General features: G+C 35.1%; 1 protein-coding gene across 1 annotated transcript in view; it reads left to right on the forward strand.

The window, feature by feature from the left end:
* LOC149805350 (DNA (cytosine-5)-methyltransferase 3B-like) overlaps window positions 1-23,199 on the forward strand; it is a 189,504-nt gene that overhangs the window by 55,364 nt on the left and 110,941 nt on the right. The window contains exons 8-11 of the mRNA XM_089949549.1: window positions 672-716; window positions 2,185-2,270; window positions 13,033-13,080; window positions 15,569-15,633. Coding sequence (XP_089805675.1) covers window positions 672-716; window positions 2,185-2,270; window positions 13,033-13,080; window positions 15,569-15,633 — 244 coding nt within the window. The remainder of the gene's footprint in view (window positions 1-671; window positions 717-2,184; window positions 2,271-13,032; window positions 13,081-15,568; window positions 15,634-23,199) is intronic.

Consider the following 23,199-nt stretch of genomic DNA (forward strand, 5'->3'; position numbering starts at 1 on the left):
AGTGCCACAGATCTCCAACTGCTATGGTTGTAATTTGAACCTGTTTTACATCTGCACACTTTATCAAGAACTCGTTACACATGCTAAAGTTTAGCTTACTTTCAGTTGTACTGTTTCAGTGAAGACCTCTAAAATATATGCATCACTCAAAGGAAACAAAGGAGAAGGAATGAAAACAAATTTTCATAATTGTTTGACATAGTATTTATCATATCAGGTCCACTTTGGCTTCTTGTTATTTTTTCTAATATAGAAATTAGTCTTTCCACTATCAAAAATGGCAATAGTTACTAAATAGAAAATCATTTATATGACTCAGAAATGTGTCAGCATATACTGGCTTTAATTTCATGGAAAGTATTCTTGCATAATGACTTTGAAGTTTGCATGAATAATGCTGATCTTCAATCCACCTAAGAAATGGAAAAAAATTAAATGTCAGAAAACATAATACAAGACAATATTTCTTGGCTGACTACCATTGTACTTGGCTTTTGAGTAGATTTTAGCCAGGTGAGTGAGCTCAGACTTACTTAATCCTCTTGTTAAGCTATCATTAGCCCAAATGGTTTTTGTTTTTGGTCAGTCATTCAGTTTTCACACAGTTCAATATTTAGATGATAAATGAAATTTAATTCCTGATTCATCAGTGTGTGAATATCTACTTGTAGGTAGCAGACTTAGTGCAGTGAAGGCTAGGAGTCTTCAAATAGAAGGTAAGATAACCTGATATAAGAATATAGTCATTTCTTTGGTATTTTGGTGCGTGAAAAATTTTCAAAAAGGAGGACATTTTTAACTTATCTCCCCAGTTCAAATAAGAAGAAATTATATAACTGTGTACCTCATTCCTCTTTTTAATGAGATGTACATTTGTTTTGTTACAGTTGCTAACATTTGCTGCCATACTTTCTTGATCATTAATATTGGGATTTCCGATTATCTGTTTACATTTTTCACCTGGTGCTTAATAGCAAACCAATGCAATTAATATGACTGTGGTGATTTAACTATAGGAACTACTGGCCCATAGATAGGAAATCTTATTTATTTTACAATACTTATTGGAAGTTGATCATCCAGAGAAAATATTGGAGAGTGGGGAATGGTGACCTTTGACCCATGTGGATAACCATGATTAAACTGGAGATTATAGATGTGACACTGCAAGTATCTTAATTCATTAACCCCTGTGCCACAGTAACTCATCATACTTTACTTCCCTCATCTTTTGAGTGCCACGATAATGTTGTGCAGTTTACCTTGCTTCTGTCCTTTTGCTTTTGAGTGGTAGTATTAGTCTCTGCATGTATCCAGAATGAGGAGTTATGGTGACACAAACCATTGGTTGATTTCAAGCAATTTCCTCATCATGCAGACAGCTTAACTAATCAAATTTTAGCTTACATAGATACAGGAAACACTGCTGTACAAAGGGAAAAAAATTGACTTTGAAGGTGACAGAAATAGTGGAATTTTTTTAGATTTGAAAGGGATGTAAAATGATGAGAATCAGCCACTGGGAGTAGAAAGTTATCTTGCAAACTCTGTTGGAGAATTTTCTAGATCTTTTGAAGAAATGGTAACAGTTTAGGGAGCGTAATTAGAGTGTACATATTTCCGTGTTTTGTTATTTGTTAAATGTTCAATGGAGAATTCTAAGGAAGAAAGGTATGTAAAGGGCACGAAAAGTATGCCTGTCTGTTTGCACTTTTCACGCAAAGTTAAACATTGCAAGAGACATGGCAAGTGGAATTTCTGTCTACATAAGATAAAATGATTTCATGTGTAGAGAGTATGAATATCCATTGTGAGTTCATAACGGATTTTAATGGATTATAAATGACATGGGAAGCAAATTGGTACTTAAATCATATTTTTACTATTATGCTGAGTTTTATTTCTGATGTATAAATTTTATACCATTATGTACATAATTTTATTGAGAAGACCTATTACAAATTTCAGCATAGTTAAAGGAATACAAGACAAATAATAAATAATTTATTGCAAATAACCCCATCAATAAAAATCGCCAAGTCAGGTGCCTTGGGGGTTAATGAATAAACAACTCAGAGGTATGAATTAACTGGTTACCAATGCCAAGAGTACAACAGATAATTTTTCATAAATTTATTTCAGAGGTGTTATTTCAAGTTGATATTTTCTTTTCCTTTGGAACAGAATTTTGTATGGCCTGTGGCTCATCAGAGAAACTATTACCTTCTGGTCATCCTCTTTTTAAAGGTGGTCTTTGTAAGGATTGCAAGGTAATATACTGCTCTTTACTGTCATGCCTATCTAAACACTTTTAAGAAATTATGAATTCCTTACTCTGTCTAATTATTTAATGTTCATTATTCACTTACCAACATTTTGCCCATTCTTTTGTGTTCATGAATTTAATAGAAGTAGTGCATTACCTGTAACATCTTTCCCTTGATAACTTGCATGCTGATAGCTCATAAACCTGCTTATAATTTGGGTCATATGTGGATCCCATTTTTCCCCCTAGAAAATACCAAAGCATTAGCCCATATTTTGAGATGTTAAGACAATCGTGATAAAAATTATTTAATCAAACCTTGAAAAATTGCTCATTTTATTTTCAGTAATAGCAGATAGTGCCCAAAAATCTAAAATCAACATCTTAAAATTCTCAAGTTTAAATAAGAAATCATTTTAAAATACAGTTCATGACACAAATTAGGGGTAAGATGAGAAGATTCATCAATGTATCAATACTTTTGCCATATGGATATACCCATTGATTCAGTAGGTGAAGAATTGATAATAGGGTTTCCATGCTACCAGGAAATTGGGAAATAGTTTAGAGAAAGGATAATTATTTTCCGACTGAAAAGTCCTTGAATTTTGCAAATATTGATGAAAGTTGGGGAAAATCTGGGAATTTTCCTCCACAACTTGACGCATGAAACAGTTACCTAACTGAGTCATAACTGATTGTGAGTTAAATTTATCGAGTTCTAACCAGAATATTGGGCGGTTGCAGTATGGATCATTTGGGTGCTTGCCATAAATAAATTTGTTGAGACGATCCAAATGCTCAGTGGAGTATATTTGTCTGGTAGACCTTTTGTTTCACAGACAGTTTGATATTTGTATATTTTTTTTATCTGGAAGGTATGAAAACCATTCTTGCATCACAGGAGGCCAACATGGTGGCGTTAAATCATAGCCACATTGCGGATGGGTTGGCAAACTTATTGTCATTGTTTGAGAATTGTGAAGTCATGTGACTATTAATGCAAATGGTGAGTATCGGGTCAGGTTTCATCAATTCAGAGTTTCGTCTTCTCTGTCAGTGGATTAAAGACATAACGATTATAATACTTGCCATTTTTGAGAAAATAAATAATTTTCCTATCGATTTCATGCAGGTATAAGTCGATATAACAAAGTTTAAATTTGCTAGGCCACCCGGTAAGCTATCTTACGGTGGCGGCAGATTCCATTTTTTTTAAAATATGTAATTGCTCTGAACCCACACTCAATCCTAAATTTCCAAATGTAAAAAATCTGGTTAGAATATTTGGAGGGAACCCAGATTAGAAAAATTTCGAATCTCTGAGCTGAACTTTGGTGCAAAACTATTACAGTGACATGTAGCTTGAAGCATTGTTTTCAGATCATAAAAAGAACGCAGGTGAAATGGGAAATTGTTGTCCCTTTTATTATATATTAAGAAATGATAAGAGCCCATGTATTGATACAGGCTTTGGGACTGGTTTATTGAACTACAAGAAGACAAGTTGATTTTACAGAAAATTCAGTCCTTGTTTATACAACAATATATAATTTTTAAGGCCTTTTGTCAAAATTTAAATCAACCATTTTGTAAATGTCTTTAAATGATGGAATTTTTAACCAAATCATCTTAAGGAGTTTAGGTTGGTTGAAAAATCCTGTTTGAGATTTATTGGCACCCATAAATTCAGGATTAAACTTTTTTCGTTACAAGATAAGATTCTAATACTTTGCATTTATTGGTTTTTTTTTCATACTGTGATAGGAAATGTTTACTTTGTATATCATGCACATATATTGCTCTAGAATTCTTTAGAATTAAAGGTTTGAAAGGAAACAAAATAATTTATGTTCATTGTGTTGTTTTCACGTAGCAACATAATGCAGGTCAGCAAAGTAAAGTTAGGATTTGTATTCTGTACATTGAAGTATCTTTAAATGCCAATTTATAGGATTATAGTCAAACTTATTTCATGTGACTCATTTTGTGGTTTTGTATATGATTATCTTTTCTGACATATATGTTTTGGAGAGTCTTGAAAGAGAAACATCTTCACATTTGGAAAATGCATCATTTTATAATCCAAAATGTTCTTTAATTCCATTCAGTAATGGTCATATGTTAACCTTGAAAAAATTAATTTAATCCTGGAAAAAAAACTGAAAAAGACCTGGAAATTTATATTTAGAAAAGCATGGGAACCAGAACAAAACAGAATTTCATAGATTTGACATATTTACAAAAAGCACGTAGTACAGTGTGACCCCGCTATTACATGGTAGTTGGGAGTCATATAACCCAACCGCGTTATATACCGAACCGTGTTATATGCAACCAAGTCAGTTAGCTGAAGAAAAAGTGCCCCCCCCCCCCAAAATGTGGGGGTGGGTGGGCGGTAAAATACGTGCTTCGTCTGTACAGTTACCATCTTGAATTGATGCATATTAAATGAAAATACACCTGTAGTGAAAACAGAGAAGACATAATATAATAGTTTACTTTATTTAGAGAACCATGAATTCCATGAATTGGTACATATACGTGAATCCTGTTTATATATAAATGCCTAATGTATAGCATGAATAGAGTATCAACACCGTGTACTCACCCAGGAACCTTATCATATACATTGAATCTACAACACACGTGATTCCATCGAAAATATGCACACACAGCTTTAAAATATTCATTACTTTTGTAACAGGTCATATTGGTCTGAATTCAGTGGAAAAACATAGCACAATCACGTAACGAATGACAAAGCACATTTACTTTAAAGTACGTTCTGTAAAAGTTAGTTTGCGTTTTAAGCCATAAACTTTTTCCCTACAAAAAGGAAACATTCACAGCACAGTTATCGTGTTCCAATCACGTTGGAAAATGCAAAAATCCATCAGATTCCATCACTTTTATTTAAGTTTGGTACTGACTTCCTTTGAAGAAAAGTTCTTTGCTGTTATTGAAAGACTGTAGTCGGCTTTCTTTGATGAAGGCTGCATGCACTATTGAAGTCACCGCTAAAGGACAGCTTTGGAGAATGAAATGAATGCCCATTTCGTGTTGTGGCGGCAACATCAAATAATTGTATTGCATGATTGAGACTGGTATTTTTTCCATTTGCTGAGCACGTTTTCATAACAGTCGGTGCTTCAAAGGTAATCTGTTTTCTTTGAAATTTCAGCAAACTATTTTATCTGGGTACATTTTTAAAAAGGAATTGGCCGTTGTTTAGACTATTCTAGTCACTGTCCCTCCATGCCTACTGAATAAACCAATAAGTGAGATGTATTTTTTTATTTTCTTTTACATTTGTGATAGCAGCATGATGCTGCCTTCCACGCATGCATCTGAAAATTAACAGAGGGTAAACGAACAATAGAGACGCAGGTGTTCTGATGACAGGGATTATTACAGAAAACGTGAGTGTTCTGAAGAATTTAATTCTGAGTGAAATGAAGAGGAATTTTACTTACCATCCACATACAAATGTCAGTCCTTGTAAACATTTTAATTATTAGAGAGCGGCCGAAAATACGATGAAAGATATATTACGAGACAATGCCTTGTCCGGTTGATCTCCGTTACCAGAAATGTCAGCAACAAAAAAGCGGATATTTCACAACATACAGAACTCATGCTAGATGTCAGGATAAGCGGATTATAATATAACAATTCACTGTTTAGATGGTTTGTCAGTATGGACAAAGAATATGTAACAATAGATAAATTTCAGTGCATTTTATATCCAGTTTGTGGCTTCCTTTCATGAGGCCTCTGAATTTCTGCACTCCAAACCAGTGGTTGTATATAAAAGTTTAAACAGCCAACAATGTCGCCAACAAATAAAAAAGCCACATGGTATGTTTTGCAGCCAGTAAGGAAAAACAATCCAAGTTTGCGACATTGACGAATACCTACGCGATCCCAGAATAAACTTTTTATGCGTTTTTTTTCTTTTTCTTACTTTTAAGAAGAAAAAAAATACTTGTTCACGAATGTGAAAAATACTTTTTTGTGTACGAGAAAAATACATATAAAATTTTGGGAGCCAAGCCATGATCGTCTTGTATTATTCATACGCAATCTCTTCCCCAAAATGATAAGCAACTTTTTACGTTTTTTTCGTACTTTCTAATTTATTTTTTTTCTGCACAAGAAAAATACATGTATATGAAATTTCAGGAGCCACGCCACGACCGCATTATAGTCAAATTCGTATTATAACGGAGTGCGCTATAGTGGGGTCACACTGTATAATACATAATTTATATATAATGCACTGTTGCATGAATAAATGAATAAATAATGGCAAGAGATATTTAATCAGTGACTGAATGTGCCAGTGCAATAAATAAAATTAGCAAAATTGTTGGCATTGCATGTCCACCAGTTGCCCAGTTTGTTTAGGGCATCCTGTAAAGAAATTTCCAGTTCGTGCTTTGTGTTGGATGTCTGACAGTGTTGTATCATCTGCATGGAGCTCTTTAGATTATATTGAGTCCCTTAGTAAAAGTGGTAGGGCATTAATAATATAAACGGTAATGGACCTAGAATTGAGCCTTGTGGTACTCCATATCTAATTATTCCAGGTTCAGACAGAACATTATTTATATAAACATGTTGTGTTCTCTCACTTAAGTATGAAATAAGCCATCAAATTGGGTTTTCATCACATTGGTAAATTTTCAGTTTTTTTTAAAGGATTTTTTGTTTCACCATGTCAAAAGCTTTCCTGAAATCTAAAAATACAGATCTTATTATTCTACCTTGATCAAGTGTTTGAAGCCATTTATCAGTTAGGGAGATCAAGGCAGTCTCACATGAATGTTTCTGTTTAAAGCATGTCTGATTACGGCGTAACAGCAAGTGTTTGGTTAAATATGAAACGAAAGAGACATGGACATGTTTTCAATCAATTTTGACAAGTTTGGTAGTATTGCGATTGGCAAGTAGTTATCAGCATCATCCTTAGAACCGGATTTGTGAATAGGCATTACTTTTGCAGTTTTCGTATTTTGGGGACAGATGAGGATGCAGTACTTAAATTGATTATGAAGGTTATGCTATCAGTAATAACTGAGGCAGACCTTTTAACGAGTGGTGGACCAATCTGATCAAGTCCTGTAACTTTCTTGGTATCAAGTTCACTGAAACATTTTTTAACAATGTTTTTTGATACTGGTGGGATAGAGAAACACACCTCTTTAGGGCTGTTCCAGTAATACATATCTCCCTGGGGATGGCACTTCAAAAACACTTCTGTAAAAGGTTGTGTTTCAAATTATTTTGATTCTGACAGTGGAAGGTTGGTTAGGAAAATCACTTTTGTTGCGGGGTTGTGTTAACAAAATGAGAAATCGCTGATGGGGTTGTCGGAAAGAAAAATAAAGAATATATATTTAAAATCGCATCTAACCCTCTCCTAGTGGTCTAACATGAATGAAACATTGGGTCAGAAAATAATGCCAGTACACCTGAGTGCACCTAATTTGTATGAATTCACGTACTTTTAAAGCAGTGATACACGTTTCACAAATTACGTCAACATCGTGGATATAAAACGTGCTTTGTGCATTATGCAATAATTATTGAACTTTTAACTTTAAAAGTGCATTTTGTGATGTAATTTGAGCTGCCAGTAGCTGTCTTGCAGTGGTTGATGCGACATCCAGATTCAGGTAGGCTAACATTAAAATAGCTGGATACTTCAGTTTGAGATGAATGTCTGTTAAACTAAATTTGATTGGTTCATTGGGCCTGGAATAAGCATTTTATGGTAGTTTTAACATTATTTTCATCATGCAGTTTTACAAATGTGTGTTTCGAAAAAGGGCCACACAGGAAACCAAAATGGCTGAATCACAGCAGGGTTATTTTCAGACGACGTTTTCAGTCAGCAAATGCTGGCTGGTGATAGCTATGATAACAATGAATTTCATGTATATCAGTCTGTTGGACACTGGGAAAATGTCACTGGAAATACCAGTGTGATTTTGAGCCCGAAATTGATGTAGAGTGCAAGTGCAATGTATGTGTTGGATGCAAAGGTGCTTGTATCATTGCTTACAATTTACCTGTCATACCTGTCTGGATACTTCGGTTCGACATGAATGGCTGTTCAACTAAATTTGATTGGTTCATTGGCCCTGGAACAAGCATTTTATGGAGTTTTAGCCTAAATTTCAACTTGGAAGTTTTACAAATGCATGTTTCCAATAAGGGCCACACAGGAAACCAAAATGGTTGAATCACATCACAGTTTGTCTTCATACTACGTTTTCAGGCGGCAAATACTGGCTGGTGATAGGTATGATGACAATGAATTTCATGTATATCGGTCTGTTGGACATTGGGAAAATGTCACTGGAAACACCAGTGTGTGATTTTGAGCCCAAAATTGATGTTGAGTGCGAGTCCGATGTACATGTGGGATGGACAGGATGCCAATTATGTTTATTCTAGATACCCATGCCTGAACAAGCAGACTATGGGAATGTTGGATTGAAAACCCTAATGCAGCATTATGGAAGAGAAAAAAATCTGGCATAAGAGGCAGCAAAACACTGATTCAAGGAAGTGAAACTTTGGCAGAGTTCATATTAGTGAAAACTTTTCTTTTTGGAACAGAGATATCCAAGAGAGAATACCCATGGGGTCATACCTGTGAGATGTTGAAAATTGCACAACCATAAAGAACAGTAACTTGTTCAAACTAGTTATGCATATGTGTTTCAGACAGCAGACAATGAAAGGGAGTTCTCAGCACAGAATAATATTTGTACACAGAGGAGGATCATATTAAATTCAGAAACAATCAACAGATTAATGCTCATAAGAAACATCAGAAAATCCCCATACAACATAATTAAGTGTGTGTAGATCTCTAGTTGGCATGGCAACATAAGAATAATAAACTAACTGTCATATCATGCAGATGTATGACCAAATGAAGTACATGCTCCCTATGTGCAAAAATTAAATGACATTAAATATAAGGAACTGATTGATCTGTGTAAACTCAGAGCAAGATGGATACAATTTGTCCTGTTTGTGTTTGGTTGTTCATATGTATATTTTGAGGATGGTGGTATTTTTTGCAGACCTTTTGGTACTTAGTTCCAAGCCATTGTTTGGAATATACAAATTTGATTACTATTATCTAGTACACAAAATTTTGAAGCAGTGTCATTAACTATTAAGGAAATTGATGAAAATACTTAATGTCATTCTGGTATATGGATTATTTATTACCGTATTTCATATATTTTTTTGTACCCTTTAATTTTTCACACACAATTCAGTTATGAAAATAATTATTTAAATGTATCATAATTTTTTTGTACATATCACATATTTTTCGAAAAAAATCCATTAAATTATCGGACATAAAGTTTCTACTAAGAAGATTGACATTTGCAAAATGATTGAAAGTATTGCCATTTTGTTTTTACAAAAATGAATAATTGTTGGTGAGAAAATACAAAGATTGATGCATAAGCATGGGCACCTGCAGCATAGGTCAAGGGGGTCACATGACCCATCCCAAATCATACAGCAAATATATATATATATATATATATATATATATATATATATATATTCCGACAAGTTCAGTGATGCAGATGAAGCTGAAAATATGTCACAAGATTCAGTTCAAAATGCTTAGTAAATATTAGCTTTAGTTTCAGACTTCTTACTATACTAACTCTCCAGGCCGTGACTGACCCTTCCCCCCCATTGCAAAAAATCCTGCGGGCACCCATGAGCATAAGCTCTTTTATTGGCGTTACAATATCTGCTGGTGTTTATTAACAAATTGACAAAGGACTTCACAGACCAATCCTTTAAATATTATTGTTAATTAGTTATCCTTATTAAGTCCGTTGCCGTAACAAAATATCATGTGCATTTTAAGACGATTTTAGATGCCATTTGATGTTTTCTTATCCAACAAAAATTACATCTCAGTACATGCTAAAGTGAAGTCCACAGACCATTGGTTGACTAGTCTTACTGTTTTATTATAGTCATACAAATGTAAAACAGCAAAACAGTTGTGGGGCAGTGTGGCCATAAACAGGCCTCATGGGATACACACAGACTGCAGCAAGTGCTCCAGGTGTACTTGAAAAAACTGTTGCACCATTTGTGATATATTGTCTTCCAGCATCTGGAATCTAGTAGATTCCAGGCATACCTATCCAAGAAAAAAACGGAAGAACATTCCCTCTTCATCTGATTTTTCTGGATTTTCTTCTAGATCTCACATGTTAGGACAAACATCTTCAAAGGCTGTTGAAGCCCCTCCAGCAGGAGGGTCTCAACGCTCGAGAAGCCGTTCAACATCCCCTGGTAGGGAGAGGACAGGAAGTTCTCGTGTCCCTAACAGCATTCATGCTTCAGGTGGCGGGTTGCTCCTTCCTATTGGGAAAGTAGAGCACTGTGACCACAGGTTGTGCCCTCCCATTAGGGAGGCAGAGCACAGCGATGGCGAGTTGTGCCTTCCCATGGAGTAGGTAGAGCACTGCAATAGTGGGTTGCACCCTCCCACTAAGGAGGTTGAGCACCGTAACCATTGGTTGCACTCTCCCTTTAGGGAGGTTGAGTACCACAATAGCAAGTTGCTCCCTCTCATCAGGGAGTTTGAGGACTGCAATACATATTGTGCCTCTGGCAGTGTGTTGGCCCCTTCCATTTGAGAAACAACACATCATACCCATGATGCACAGAGTGAAGATGAAGTCTTCTCCAACTATCACTCATTGACCTCATGGTACGGGGACAGGGACAGGAATGAGGTTATCCCTCTCCCCCCTCCACAATCTCACCCTGTACAGGATTTACAATCCATCCACGGGATTGAGGCTAGGGATGGGGACTGTTTCTGTACCCCCACCCAATTATACTTATGAACCCTTATGGGATGTGGTGCCTTCCACCTCATGGACCTTGGTCCATTATGTCTCTATGGATTACTGAACCTTGCTGTACCAAATTAAAGTGATGCTGTGGCTCGTGTCCCATCATCACCTCACTATGTGGTTTCCTTTTCGAAGGCTACAGGTATTACACCATTGAGGGTAGTTAGACATTCTTGTCTCCCCTCCACACCTCCTGATCAAGCAGGGGTTGTGACACATGGTACTCCTATGCCCCTCCATCTCAAACTCAGAGTGTCCTTGACTATGAGGATGATGATGCTCTCTCCATCCTTGTTGACTCCAATGAGTTTGAGACAGAAGCTGTGGCAATGACACCTTCTCTCAGGCCCACTCCCTCATCTCAGGTGGATGAGGAAGTAGAGAAGGTTTGGTCCTTTGATAAGTTGGTGAACAAGACTTACCATTTGTTACCCCTACAACACACACTTGTGCCCCAAATCATCCGACACACAGTCCAATAGATCTTTTCCTGGTTGATCTCTGGGATACCACCTCAACCAGACCTCTTACTTCTCCCTTATTCACCTACGATGGAGGAAATTTCGGAGAGGTTTTTACAAGGCCAAAATATTGTTTGACAGTGTAGAGGGTGCTCTGTTCCTCCCTCTATGTCGAGACTCCTTATCTCTTTAAGCTACTGGGTAATGATAATAAAAATTTTACACACCATTTTTTGTACTTTAAAAAATATATTTTTCCAGGTTCATGTACGAGAAAAATACACGTACATGTATTTAAAATTTAAGGAACCATGCCACGATCGTATTATATTTGAATTCCTACACAATCTCTTCCCCAAAATGATAATACATTTTTTTATGCACTACTTCATGTACTTGAAAAAATATTTTTCTGGGTACAAGAAAAATACAATACACGTACATGTATTTAAAATTTCAGGAACCATACCACCATTGTGTTATATTCAAAGTCATGCACAATCTCTTCCTGAAAATGATAATACATTTTTTATACACTATTTCACGTACTTTGAAGAAACAAAATTCATGTGTGAATGAATATATGAAATTTAGGGGGCCACGTTACAATCGTGTTATATCCAAATTTGCGTTATCGTGGGGTGTGTTATAGCGAGGTCTCACTGTACTTACCTGTTGCTATTGCTGAATATCGTCCTCCCACCCCACTATAATATCTTGCACAATTGTCATTTGTGAAAAGATGACGTATAGGTACATCTACCTTCTGTGCATGACCATGTGATAGAGTGGTGTGCAATAGGTCAAAGGGTCATACTGACTTTTTCTCCACTCTGGGAGGATGTTGTTGTTATGGGGTTTGACGCCATTTTCAGCACACGATAGGCTATGCACGGCGGCCAGTATTAATGGTGGAGGAAGAACCCAGGAAAACCCCGGGAAGAACCACTGACCCACGAGAAGCTACAGACAAGCTTTCTCACATACCCACATTGGCCGAATCCTAGACTCGAACCCATGCAGACAGAGGTGAGATGGCAGTGATCCGTAACGGATAGCGCTTTAGACCACTTGGCCACTCGGGGCCCCTCTGGGAGGGTGTATTCACATCATATGGATGGTATATTTTTGGCATGAAAATAGATGAGCTGAGCAGTAGTGGCAGGTAAGTATTGCATAATTAAAACTAGTTTACCCCCCCCAGCCCCCCCTACATATTGGCCCACTTAGGGAAAAGTGAGAGAATTGAGCAATGCTATTTACATTGAAGTGGTTGGGGTACATTTCACATAGCCATAACATTTTAGAGAAACTAACTTTTAAATAAAATTACAAGTTTTGACTGATTTTAAACTTTACTTTTCTTTTGGATGTTTTACAGGAGGTGCTTCTAGAGAGCCTCATGGCCATAGGAGATGATGGATGCAGTGTAAGTATTATTCTGTCAGTGGATTAAAGTGTCGAGACTTTTATCCTGCCTCTTTATGTTCTTCTGTTTGCATTAGTGTTCATATCTGTCAAAGCGAGACCAAACAGTCACTTTTCTGTTGTCAACATCATCAACAGTTTTGTTAAGGTTTTGGTTAAATCTTTTAGCAGTGCTGTGATCTTGGGCTCATTAAGACCCTGGCCATCTTGCTTTATGTCATGCAACATGTCCTTAGAAATCCAATCCATTTATTGTTTGGCAGCAGTGGCAATCAACATTTTTGTTGATCTTCTTATTAAGTGAGAAAAGAAATATTTGCTTGCTTTGTTAAATGGTTTTCAGTTTAGTGAAGTGAACTTGTGGTGTGGTCCTAAGTTTCGCATGTGTGTGTTTTATCTGGCAGGCATTGCCTGTCACACTTTGCTATATTTGTACAAAGGGTGCTAATCATAATCTGATATGGCTGCCATTATTGGAACTGGCCAAACCTGGAATGATTTCCCATAAAACTACTAAAGAAATTTACCAAATTTGATTGAGGGGTTTATGGCATATAGAAGTTGGCACAGGTGACCCTTACTGCCTTCCAATATGGCCTCAGTTGCAAATATATTTTTGACAAAAACTTTGAACATCTTCTCAAAATCCACTTGAAATATTTTGACCATTTTTTAAAAGAACTCTGGCATAGAGGCCTTAAGATACATACAAAAAATGCCAATCTGCCATCTAATGTAGCTGCTGTTGCTTACAGAAATCCTTAAGTGACTTGTTTCTTTAAAATCATTTGATATAATTTGATCATACTTGCCAGGAAAGTATTATTTTTTGAAAACATTAATAATTTCTACAAAGGAAGCAAATCTGCAGACCAATATGGCTGCTTTTTCCATTTACTATTTTATAACTATTTTCTTTGGCAAAAGCATCAGCAGTGCCTCCCATGGATCGGTGGTTCTTACTGGGTTTTTGCATGTTTTTCCTCCAGCAGTTATACTGGCTACTAAATATAGCCTATCTTATATTGATAAATGGCATTAAATCCATAAACAACAACAGGGACTCGTCAAAACAAAACTTGAAAAAGCATGTTAACATTGATGATGAAATTTCCTGATTGTCAGTAATCTGGAACCAGATACAGTCACCATTAATGTTCATGGAACCATATTTTGCTAATGAAGATGAATCCAAGTTATTGATCTGGCCTCATCTTGTACTCGGCATTGACTTGTGTGATGGAAGATAGAAAATTTACAAAATTAGCAGATTTGACTTGTATGCCACATTGACTTATAGGCCAGCAAATACATTAACAAGAGAGAGATATTACTATCACTTTGCCCAGCTATCACCTATTTTTATGTTTTTCCATTCATAAAGCATTGTTTGTTTTTTTTAGCATAACTCCAATTATTCAAGATATTTCAAACTGGTTTTATACACGTCAAGCAAGTTGCTTAGAGGTGCCTTTTGTTACTTACAATTTGTTTGCATTCGGTTACAGAAAATTTGTTTCCATGGAAACAAGGCATAGTATAAATATTTGTAAAGTATATAGCATGTAAATTAAGACTGCTACACTAGAATACTAGCATTTAGTAGTGTAAAAAGTCAGTGAGCTGGACCTTGGGATACTTTGAGTTGGAGTCTCTGCATATGTTGGAGAAGGGGTGATAAGTCATGTAAATAGAGTAAATGTAGTGTTGTAGTCACCTTTACTAATCTTAAATAAGATATTAATTGTTATAAACTTTTACACCAGTTTAGTTTTATGTCTGATTGTTGATCGATCTGTGCCTTTATTGTCATCTTCAAACATAGTAGATGAAAATAATTGATTGCTGTAGAGTTTTACAGTGACACCAGGCAGTAAACTCGGTCTAGAGAAGCAGACATCAGGCCTAATCATTACCAGTGCATGGGGAGGTATACATTTTTTCCTGTATGTAGCTCTTGGTTTGGCTCTTCAAAAAGATCTACACATACTTCAGCAATGATTTTAATGCATGCAAAGGTATTTATATGGTGGCTGTGCAGTATAGCGTAATCAGATTCTAAAAAATTTCAACTTTAGCTGAAATAGTCTGTGCCACATACCTTCATGACCTGAATGTTGCACTTTTGTGTCTTGTCTTGTGATGCTTTTGAAGTAACATACTGTATATACTTGCTTATAAGAGACTCCATCTGACAGACTACAGTCACCAATCTGCCATCACATAACGCACCAACAGATTTGTGTCTGTGCAGTTTGTTAGGAGTGATCAGTAGAATGAACAAGACAGACCCTGATCTGCAAGTGCATTAAGCTATGGCAGATCAGGATCTTTTTTGTTTGCAGTATGAGTTGACTTAAAAGCAGGTATATAAGGTAGGTGGTTTGCCAAAAATCTTTCTGTAGAGAAGTGTTGAATGTGTAATGAATTCACTATCCATTTGGTAGAATCATTTGAAATGCATTGAAGATTGTTTACTTTTGCAATAGGTGTTTTGCATGGTGTGTGGAGATGGTGGTAAACTACTTGTGTGTGACAACTTGGATTGTAGTCGGTAAGTACTGCATTATATTGAGATTCTGTTAGAGTATATGCTGTACATCTTAAGCCTTTCAACACTTTTTTTGCAGAAAGGTATTTAAATAACAGCTGTTTGTGTTTGCCTTGTAATACTCCATTATTTGTTTACTTAATTGGTGGTCCATTGGTTGATATTAATGTGCTTCATGTAAATTTATTTGCCTGTCATGAGACAGACCATATTATGCTGTAACATCTATTCATCCATCTGTCTGTTACCAATTTGGTTTTTGCTCAATAAATTTAGTTGTCCACCATCTACAGTTAGAAAATGTTGTGGATGGCTTGAACTTGGGGTAACTTTAGGAAGAACCCTTTCAATTTGTGACACAAAAGCATAAAATCAGACTGAAAGAAAAAAATTTGTTTCTGCACAATAAATTCTCCAACACCTACAGTTTCCAAACATTGTGGATGGCTTGCATCTGGTGTAAGGAAGTGAATTGATTTTGGAATTGAAAGGTTGAAGTTCAAGGTCAGTAAATGAAAGAATAAATTATTGCTTTCTGCACAATATCATTAGTTAAACAAGCCTTTCATCATCCAGATGTTGGGATGGCTTGCATTTGCATTAAGGAAGAAGGCTATTGCTTTGAGGTCAAAAGGTCAGTTTCAGAAAGAAAGAAACAAAATATGCAAAATAGCATTAGTGCCATATGACAGACCTGGCCCAAACTTTGTGGATTGTTTGGACTTAGGATATTAAAACAGAAGTCAGTTAATGCTGGGATGGAAAAGGCAAAGATCAGGGTTACTCTGAAAACAGAAGAACAAACATTTGCCAAAAAGTGTCAGTTATCAACCCAGAATTTTATTAAACATGGGACAGACATATAATGTGTCATTCATGGTACTCTTGTTTTGTCTTTATTTGAAAATGGCGTCGATAATGTTAAGTATGTTGTACTACATTCGTTTGTAAATCTTAAAAAATGAATGTAAATTTATCAGTTATCAGTGGCATATGATCTTGATCATAATGATTCAAGTGTTGTTCTGATTAAATACAGATGGAATGTAGAGAAGGCAGTTTTTAAAAATAATCTGCCATATGTGTTTTAATGGAACTGTTCTTATGTTACGTGTTTAGGCTCGAATAAACATTAACACAAGAAAGAGTGAAAACAACAAGCTTTGAAAAAATATAATAATTTATTTCCCTGGAAAAATTCTGTAAACATGAAAAAATATGAATTTACAGTTTTAAGAATCAAATCCAAAAGTAATCCAAGAATAACCCACAAATAAAATTTTAAAAGTCCTAATAACAAAATGTTCTGATCATTTCAAGTTCGAGTCCTGACGAAGAATCCAGGATGGAAGACGATGACATATGCTGTAATCTGTAGTGTTGAAGTCTACAGTTCCTTGTAGAAACAAGAAATATCACTCTGGTTTTGGAAATCTGAATGAATTTTTATAAGAGCTGTCTTTGTTCAAGAATTTCACATGTTCACATGTGTTTGCCAGGAAAAAAAAGAATTAATACTTTTGAATCCAAGTAATTTGAAATAACTCCAAACAGCACAACATACAGTGTAAAGAAAAAGCCCAACTGTGATTATTTCTCAAAAACAAAGGTTATATCATATTCTAAAATCCCCAAGTTGTGAAATTGAAAAAAAAAGGGGTGTCACATGATCATGTTTATACCACGTATGCCTAACATGACCCTGACGAAAACCAATAATTTTACTCTAAGAAATAAAATTTAAAAAATTGTTTACTTCTTAATCACGTAGTCCTATCTTGACCTCAACAACAACCAATCATTTTAAAATAAAAATAGAACTTATTTACGTGGTTGCTACTAATTTTGAATCAAGGTCAGGATCTAGGTCAACATGTGTTTACTAAAATGAACAGTCACGGACAAACTATTTTCTAAAAAAAGCCATAAAGTTCTAACAAACAGAACTACATTATTTTGACATATAATGAAATTTTTAAAAATATAAAAAGATTTTAAAACTTACAAACAATTAAATCAGATATAATTAAATCAAATATACATAACACTGTTGACTGCCTTTTCCTTGGAATTATAGCAGAATTATTAAAAATAAAGTTTACTAAATAAATGAAATCTTGACTGTTTTACTTCTTTGGCTTAAAAAAAGTTACTGGACTTTGGTGGAATAGAGCTTCATTACAGGGTGCCCTAGTAATCAAAATCAAATCATCAAAATTGTGAGCTTAATTGTGTCAGACCAATATTTATTTTACGGCCAGAGAACAAATCAAGTAGTCTGGGAATAAAAAATAGAGAACTAAATGTTTTGAGAAGTGCTCAGTGGTTTTAATGTTTTATTCCAATATTAATTTCACAAATTTCAATCATAGTACTTGTGTTGATGTCAAATCATTTGCTTTTATTTTTATATCTTGTACATAATTTCCTGCTGACAACGTATCATATGAATTCTTGATGCAAGGCTTAGTGAGTGCTGCTTAAAAATAGCGTAAAAGTACTTTCCTTATTTGTTATTTATATCAACTGTATATGACTCATTTCCAAGAAAACAGACCAGTTTCTTCAAGTGTGAACTTTGCCTCACATATTCTCTTTCATGATAGGTTAGGGAAGTTGTGAACCAGTCGTTACTTTTAAAGAAAATGGCACCATACGTTAAGCAAAATGCTTTACGGTGTGAGATGTGGATGTTATATGACAGAAAATTCAAACTTCAAAGCATGTCCTATCAGGAAAAAAACCCAACATATCAACACTGCAGTACAGACTTTAAAATAAGTATTCGAGAGTAATGTTATACAGCAATCTGAGCACCTCACATCAGGCACATAATATAGAAATTACACTTTTTATGCCAAATTATGCTTTTTTGCCACTTATAATAGCAATAATTATGCTTACACCTCGGGGTGGTGGGGGTGGCATGTATACATATGTGGTCTATACACCAATCTAATGCAGACATTTCTTTTAATATACAGAAAACTCTATCTTGAGTGACCACTGCTACGAGCAACCACCAGTCATTTATGATCACAGTCGTAATGCATGGATTGATTTTATAATTTAAATGCACTGTCATGAGCAATCACCTGCTGAATGTGACCAGCGACAACAATGTCTGGACAAAATATGCATTTCAACACAACTAGGAATGATCACGTTGCAAAATCAGATAAACACCACTTAACCTTTATTGAATCTTTTGTAATTATGGCCGCTTAGACTTTTCTATAAAAAAATGACTGGCTGCTAATTTATGAAATTGTATAGGTCATGCATGTTGTGTCATATATTATAGATTGTAAACCAGACTAAAGTACAGGTAGATTGTTCCAACATTACAAATGACCATATTGTGAGAACAGAGACAAACACCACTGATCTTTAGTTAACCCTTTGTAGCCATAATTGCTTGTAAAAAAAAGTAAAGACTGTTCTGATAACAAACAAACAAGCATAAGAAAAAGGAAGCTGGCTGCAGGCTTTTAAATTTGGCAGATCAAGCATTTAGTGTCACTTGTTATAGACTGTTAACCAATCTAAATATGCCAGGAATTGCCATTGTAGTGAAAAGCTAAGGTACTGGTCATTTATTTTCTTTGTCTTTGGGGTTAATCCATAATGCCTGGGGTGAATGAGGTTTTTTTCTATTAAATCTGCCAGTGAAAATTGTTTCCCAGGTTCAATTGATTTTGTTAAATGGTTGCATTGTATGTTGCTTGTTTTCAGTGTTACAGTGAGTTGATCCCTGTATGTCATCTCTGAATCAAATCATTGGCTTTTGTCTCTGAATACATTTTCAGTCTGGATAAGTTAATTACAGTGGAACCCCGCTATAACGCGCCCCGCCATAATGCGAATTCGGATATAACGCGGTCGTAGCATGGCTCCCGAAATTTCGTATATTCATTCACACATGGAGAAAAAAATTTTGGAGAAAAGTAAAAAAAACAAAACAAGAAATTAACTTCATTTTGGGCATGAGATTAGTTGTGACTTTTAAAATAATATGATCGTGGCATGGTTCCTGAAATTTGAAATTCATTTACGTGTATTTTTATCGGACCGTGAAAATATTTGTTTAACGTATGAGAAATAGTGTGTAAAACGTTTATTATAATTTGGTGGAAGAATTCGCGTATGACTTTTAATAATAAACGATCGGAACTTAACAATTTATCCAGGTTCTTTAAGTGATTTTGGAGAAGTGATCGTGTATGAATTCTAAAATAATACGATATATATAACGTACGAGAAATAGTGTGTACAACGCTTGGCTTCTGAAATTTATCAATTTGAACAGGTTGTGGTGAAGCTCCGTATTCTACTCTAGAAGAGAAAACTGGTTTCATTAGGTTTTTGAATTGTTAAGCCGAAGTAAACATTATCGGAAGTGTTACTTATTACGGATCCATGAGTAAAGCCAGTAAATCATCTTTGTGATTGTCTTCCATGAATTCTGTATACAATCGTTGCTCAAACAATAGCCGACATGGGCTTCTTATTTAACTGCAATCACAGCCAAGCAGCAGACAAAGCTGTGGTTGATACAAAAGTCGCACAATTTAATAAACATCAAAGGACGAAAGCCGCCAACATGTATGCTGTGCTTGGCGGTGTGATCAAACAACAAACAGTTGAAAGTAAATAATATCCACTTTATTATCTGTAAATTAAAAGGGTATGAAATTGAACTGCATGCCACGACGGCACGGTAGCATACGGTGTTGATACACTTTTCATGATATAGCGATAGTCTGGTATTATCGGTCAATCTGTATTATCGTTCAAACAAATAAAAATTAGTAAATGTTTTTAATGCACAGTAATAACCTATAAATATATTAGCCATCGATTATTTTGAATATATCTTAATTAATGCATTCCAGTTAATATTCATCTGATGATAAGCCGACTTTTGATCATTGTACATGTATACACGTATATGTTCTCGGAAAAAAAGTTAAATATTGTAAAACCCCTTATTAACCCGACCCCGCTTTTAACGCGATCCGATTTTATGGACCCCGATCATCGCGTTATAGCGGGGTTCCACTGTATGTCATTTTATTTCCTTCATTGGTTCATATACAATGTACACATATATTTAGTCCATATTTCCCTAAAGCCTGATACAAACCATCATTACAGTTGTTATTGTAATTGAACACTGATAACATTAAGTCACCTAGCAACTTAATAACAATGGTAGAACCTCCAACTAAAAGGAGACAAATTCTAACACAGGAAGAAAGAATTAACATAATTCAAAGAAGTGAAGAAGGGGAGACCACTCTCACAATAGCATTTTAAATGCAAGTAAAGCAAATTCAGTGTGTTAAGAAGAACATGGGGTAAATCAGAAAGATTTCATATGCTAATACATGTACATGTAATGTCGCTCACGTGAGCGACATCTTATATGAGCAGAAACAACAAACAACAATTATAGTATTTAGTTTTTATTAAATAAATACATTTCATTTTTTTTAACAAGTATTAAACAGAATAAGATCACATTCAAATCTAGTAATCATAAGCATATTTGAGTTCAATTATTGATCTTTTAATAAGGTTTCTCAGACGAGAAAAATAACAGCTAGTGCCTGTATGTATGTACACCACTCCCTCGATAACTCGTGCCCCGTTAACTTGTGAACCCACTTATAACGTAGGGTCAGGCATGGATCCCATTTTTTAAAACCAGAAAATACCCCCAGATTTGATCCCTATTTGTTGAACTTGAAGAAAATCTTGATCAAAATTGGTAACAGAAACTTCAATGTTTCGCTCGTTTCATCATCAAAAACAGTAGATAGGACCTGGAAATTTTAATCAACACAAAGAAATATCAAATTTAAAAATAGGTCATATAACTTTTTACATTTTCTTTCCAAACAACATTCTTAATTCATCGCAATCTGCGATATGCAAGGAAATTTTGATCAATGAAAATGTCACTCTTGCTGAGTGGAGGCAGTACTTTAATAAATAAATACAAATTAAATATTTTTTTTATCAATTGCAATTTGTATTCTAGCCCTATCTTTTAATTCCTTTTAAGTGTAATCATCATAAATACAATGTGTCCTCTTGTAATCAAACATAAAATGCGTCAATCTACCGTAACAGCTATGTCCGTGAGCGTTTCTCTGAGAACCTAATTAAGTGCCGACCATGTTTTGATAGCTGACTTCCGGAAGTATTTGTTGTACTGTTGCACTAAATTAAAAGCAGGCCTCCTTTGTATTATCACATTAATTATGTCTTTTGAATCAAATAAAGGACGTGGAATAAAAGAAAAGTTAAAAGGCACGAAAATCCTACAAACTTAAAATCTAGCAACCCTGGTCGTATGTCAGGTAAACTCATTTCATTTGATCAATCGAACACTTATAAATGTTATTGTGTATGTAACATAAACTTCTTTAAATTAACCGACTCTTTCATAACTGTGATCAAAGATAACAAGGCAGCCAAGCGAAACAAATACTTCCTAAAATAAAGAGCTTAATTTCATAGATACGGATCATTCTTGGCGTGTGAGTTTTAGAGAATTCTTGAACTGACACTAAGATATCCTCAAGGATGATAAGAAGTTTCATTATTAATTCCAATGAAATCACATCAATATTGTACTAATTAAGCAATACAAAAATTTAGTTTCAACATAGATGATTTGTGCACAAAATAACTCTCGCATGTTTTTGAAAAAAAGGAATCTTGTTTGGTGGTGTATTAACAGTTAGTCTAGTTCCCTGCTCTATGGACTCCCAGTTTGGCAGGGTAATATTAAACACCACTGTGGGAACCAGACTCATCATGAAAACAAAAAGCAGTGATGTAATACACAGATTTTTTGCGTACATGTGATGGTTATTGAAACCAGTTGGAACGATCTTTCCTATGTTGGACATTTTCAAAATAAATGTTATTTAAACAGAATAACGAACAACTTCATTAGAAAAAGTGCGTTACTAAAAATTATTATCGACGTGAATATAAAATGAGAATTCAGTCAGTAAACAGTCCAGTTCCCTAACGCCGCCCCTCCCCCATGGTTTTCTCAATGTCAAAGCGATTTTTTTTCTCTCAATTTTCGGAGGTCCCTTGGTAACTCGTGCCTCGCTTATAGTGTGGTCTATATTTGTGAACCCCATTGTGCACGAGTTATTGAGGGAGAGGTGTATGTATGTATGTATGTGTTATATTTAATACATCACATTCATTCTACAAACTTTAAGGTCATAATGAAAGATACTGCAGGAAATTTGCTTCACATGAATACCATTCTTCACTGTTCCAGAAAATTCAAAGCAAACAAAATGTGTAATTAACATTACTGCTTCTGAATTTCATCATGTATATGCATTCATATGCCAGTCTGCAACAATATTTTCACTTGGAGATTGGTCTCTTTGAATCGATGCACTTCCTGTTGACCACTGGATTTAAGTTAGCAGGCTCAGTTTTGAACTGTTGAAAAATGAAACCTGAAATGGAAATGAAATGTTTGTACAATTTTATTTTGCTAATGGCATTTGAGACACTATGTAAGGTGGA

Source organism: Sinohyriopsis cumingii, chromosome 2 (assembly GCF_028554795.1).
Source record: "Sinohyriopsis cumingii isolate HCF-2022 chromosome 2, ASM2855479v2, whole genome shotgun sequence".
NCBI lineage: Eukaryota > Metazoa > Mollusca > Bivalvia > Unionida > Unionidae > Sinohyriopsis > Sinohyriopsis cumingii.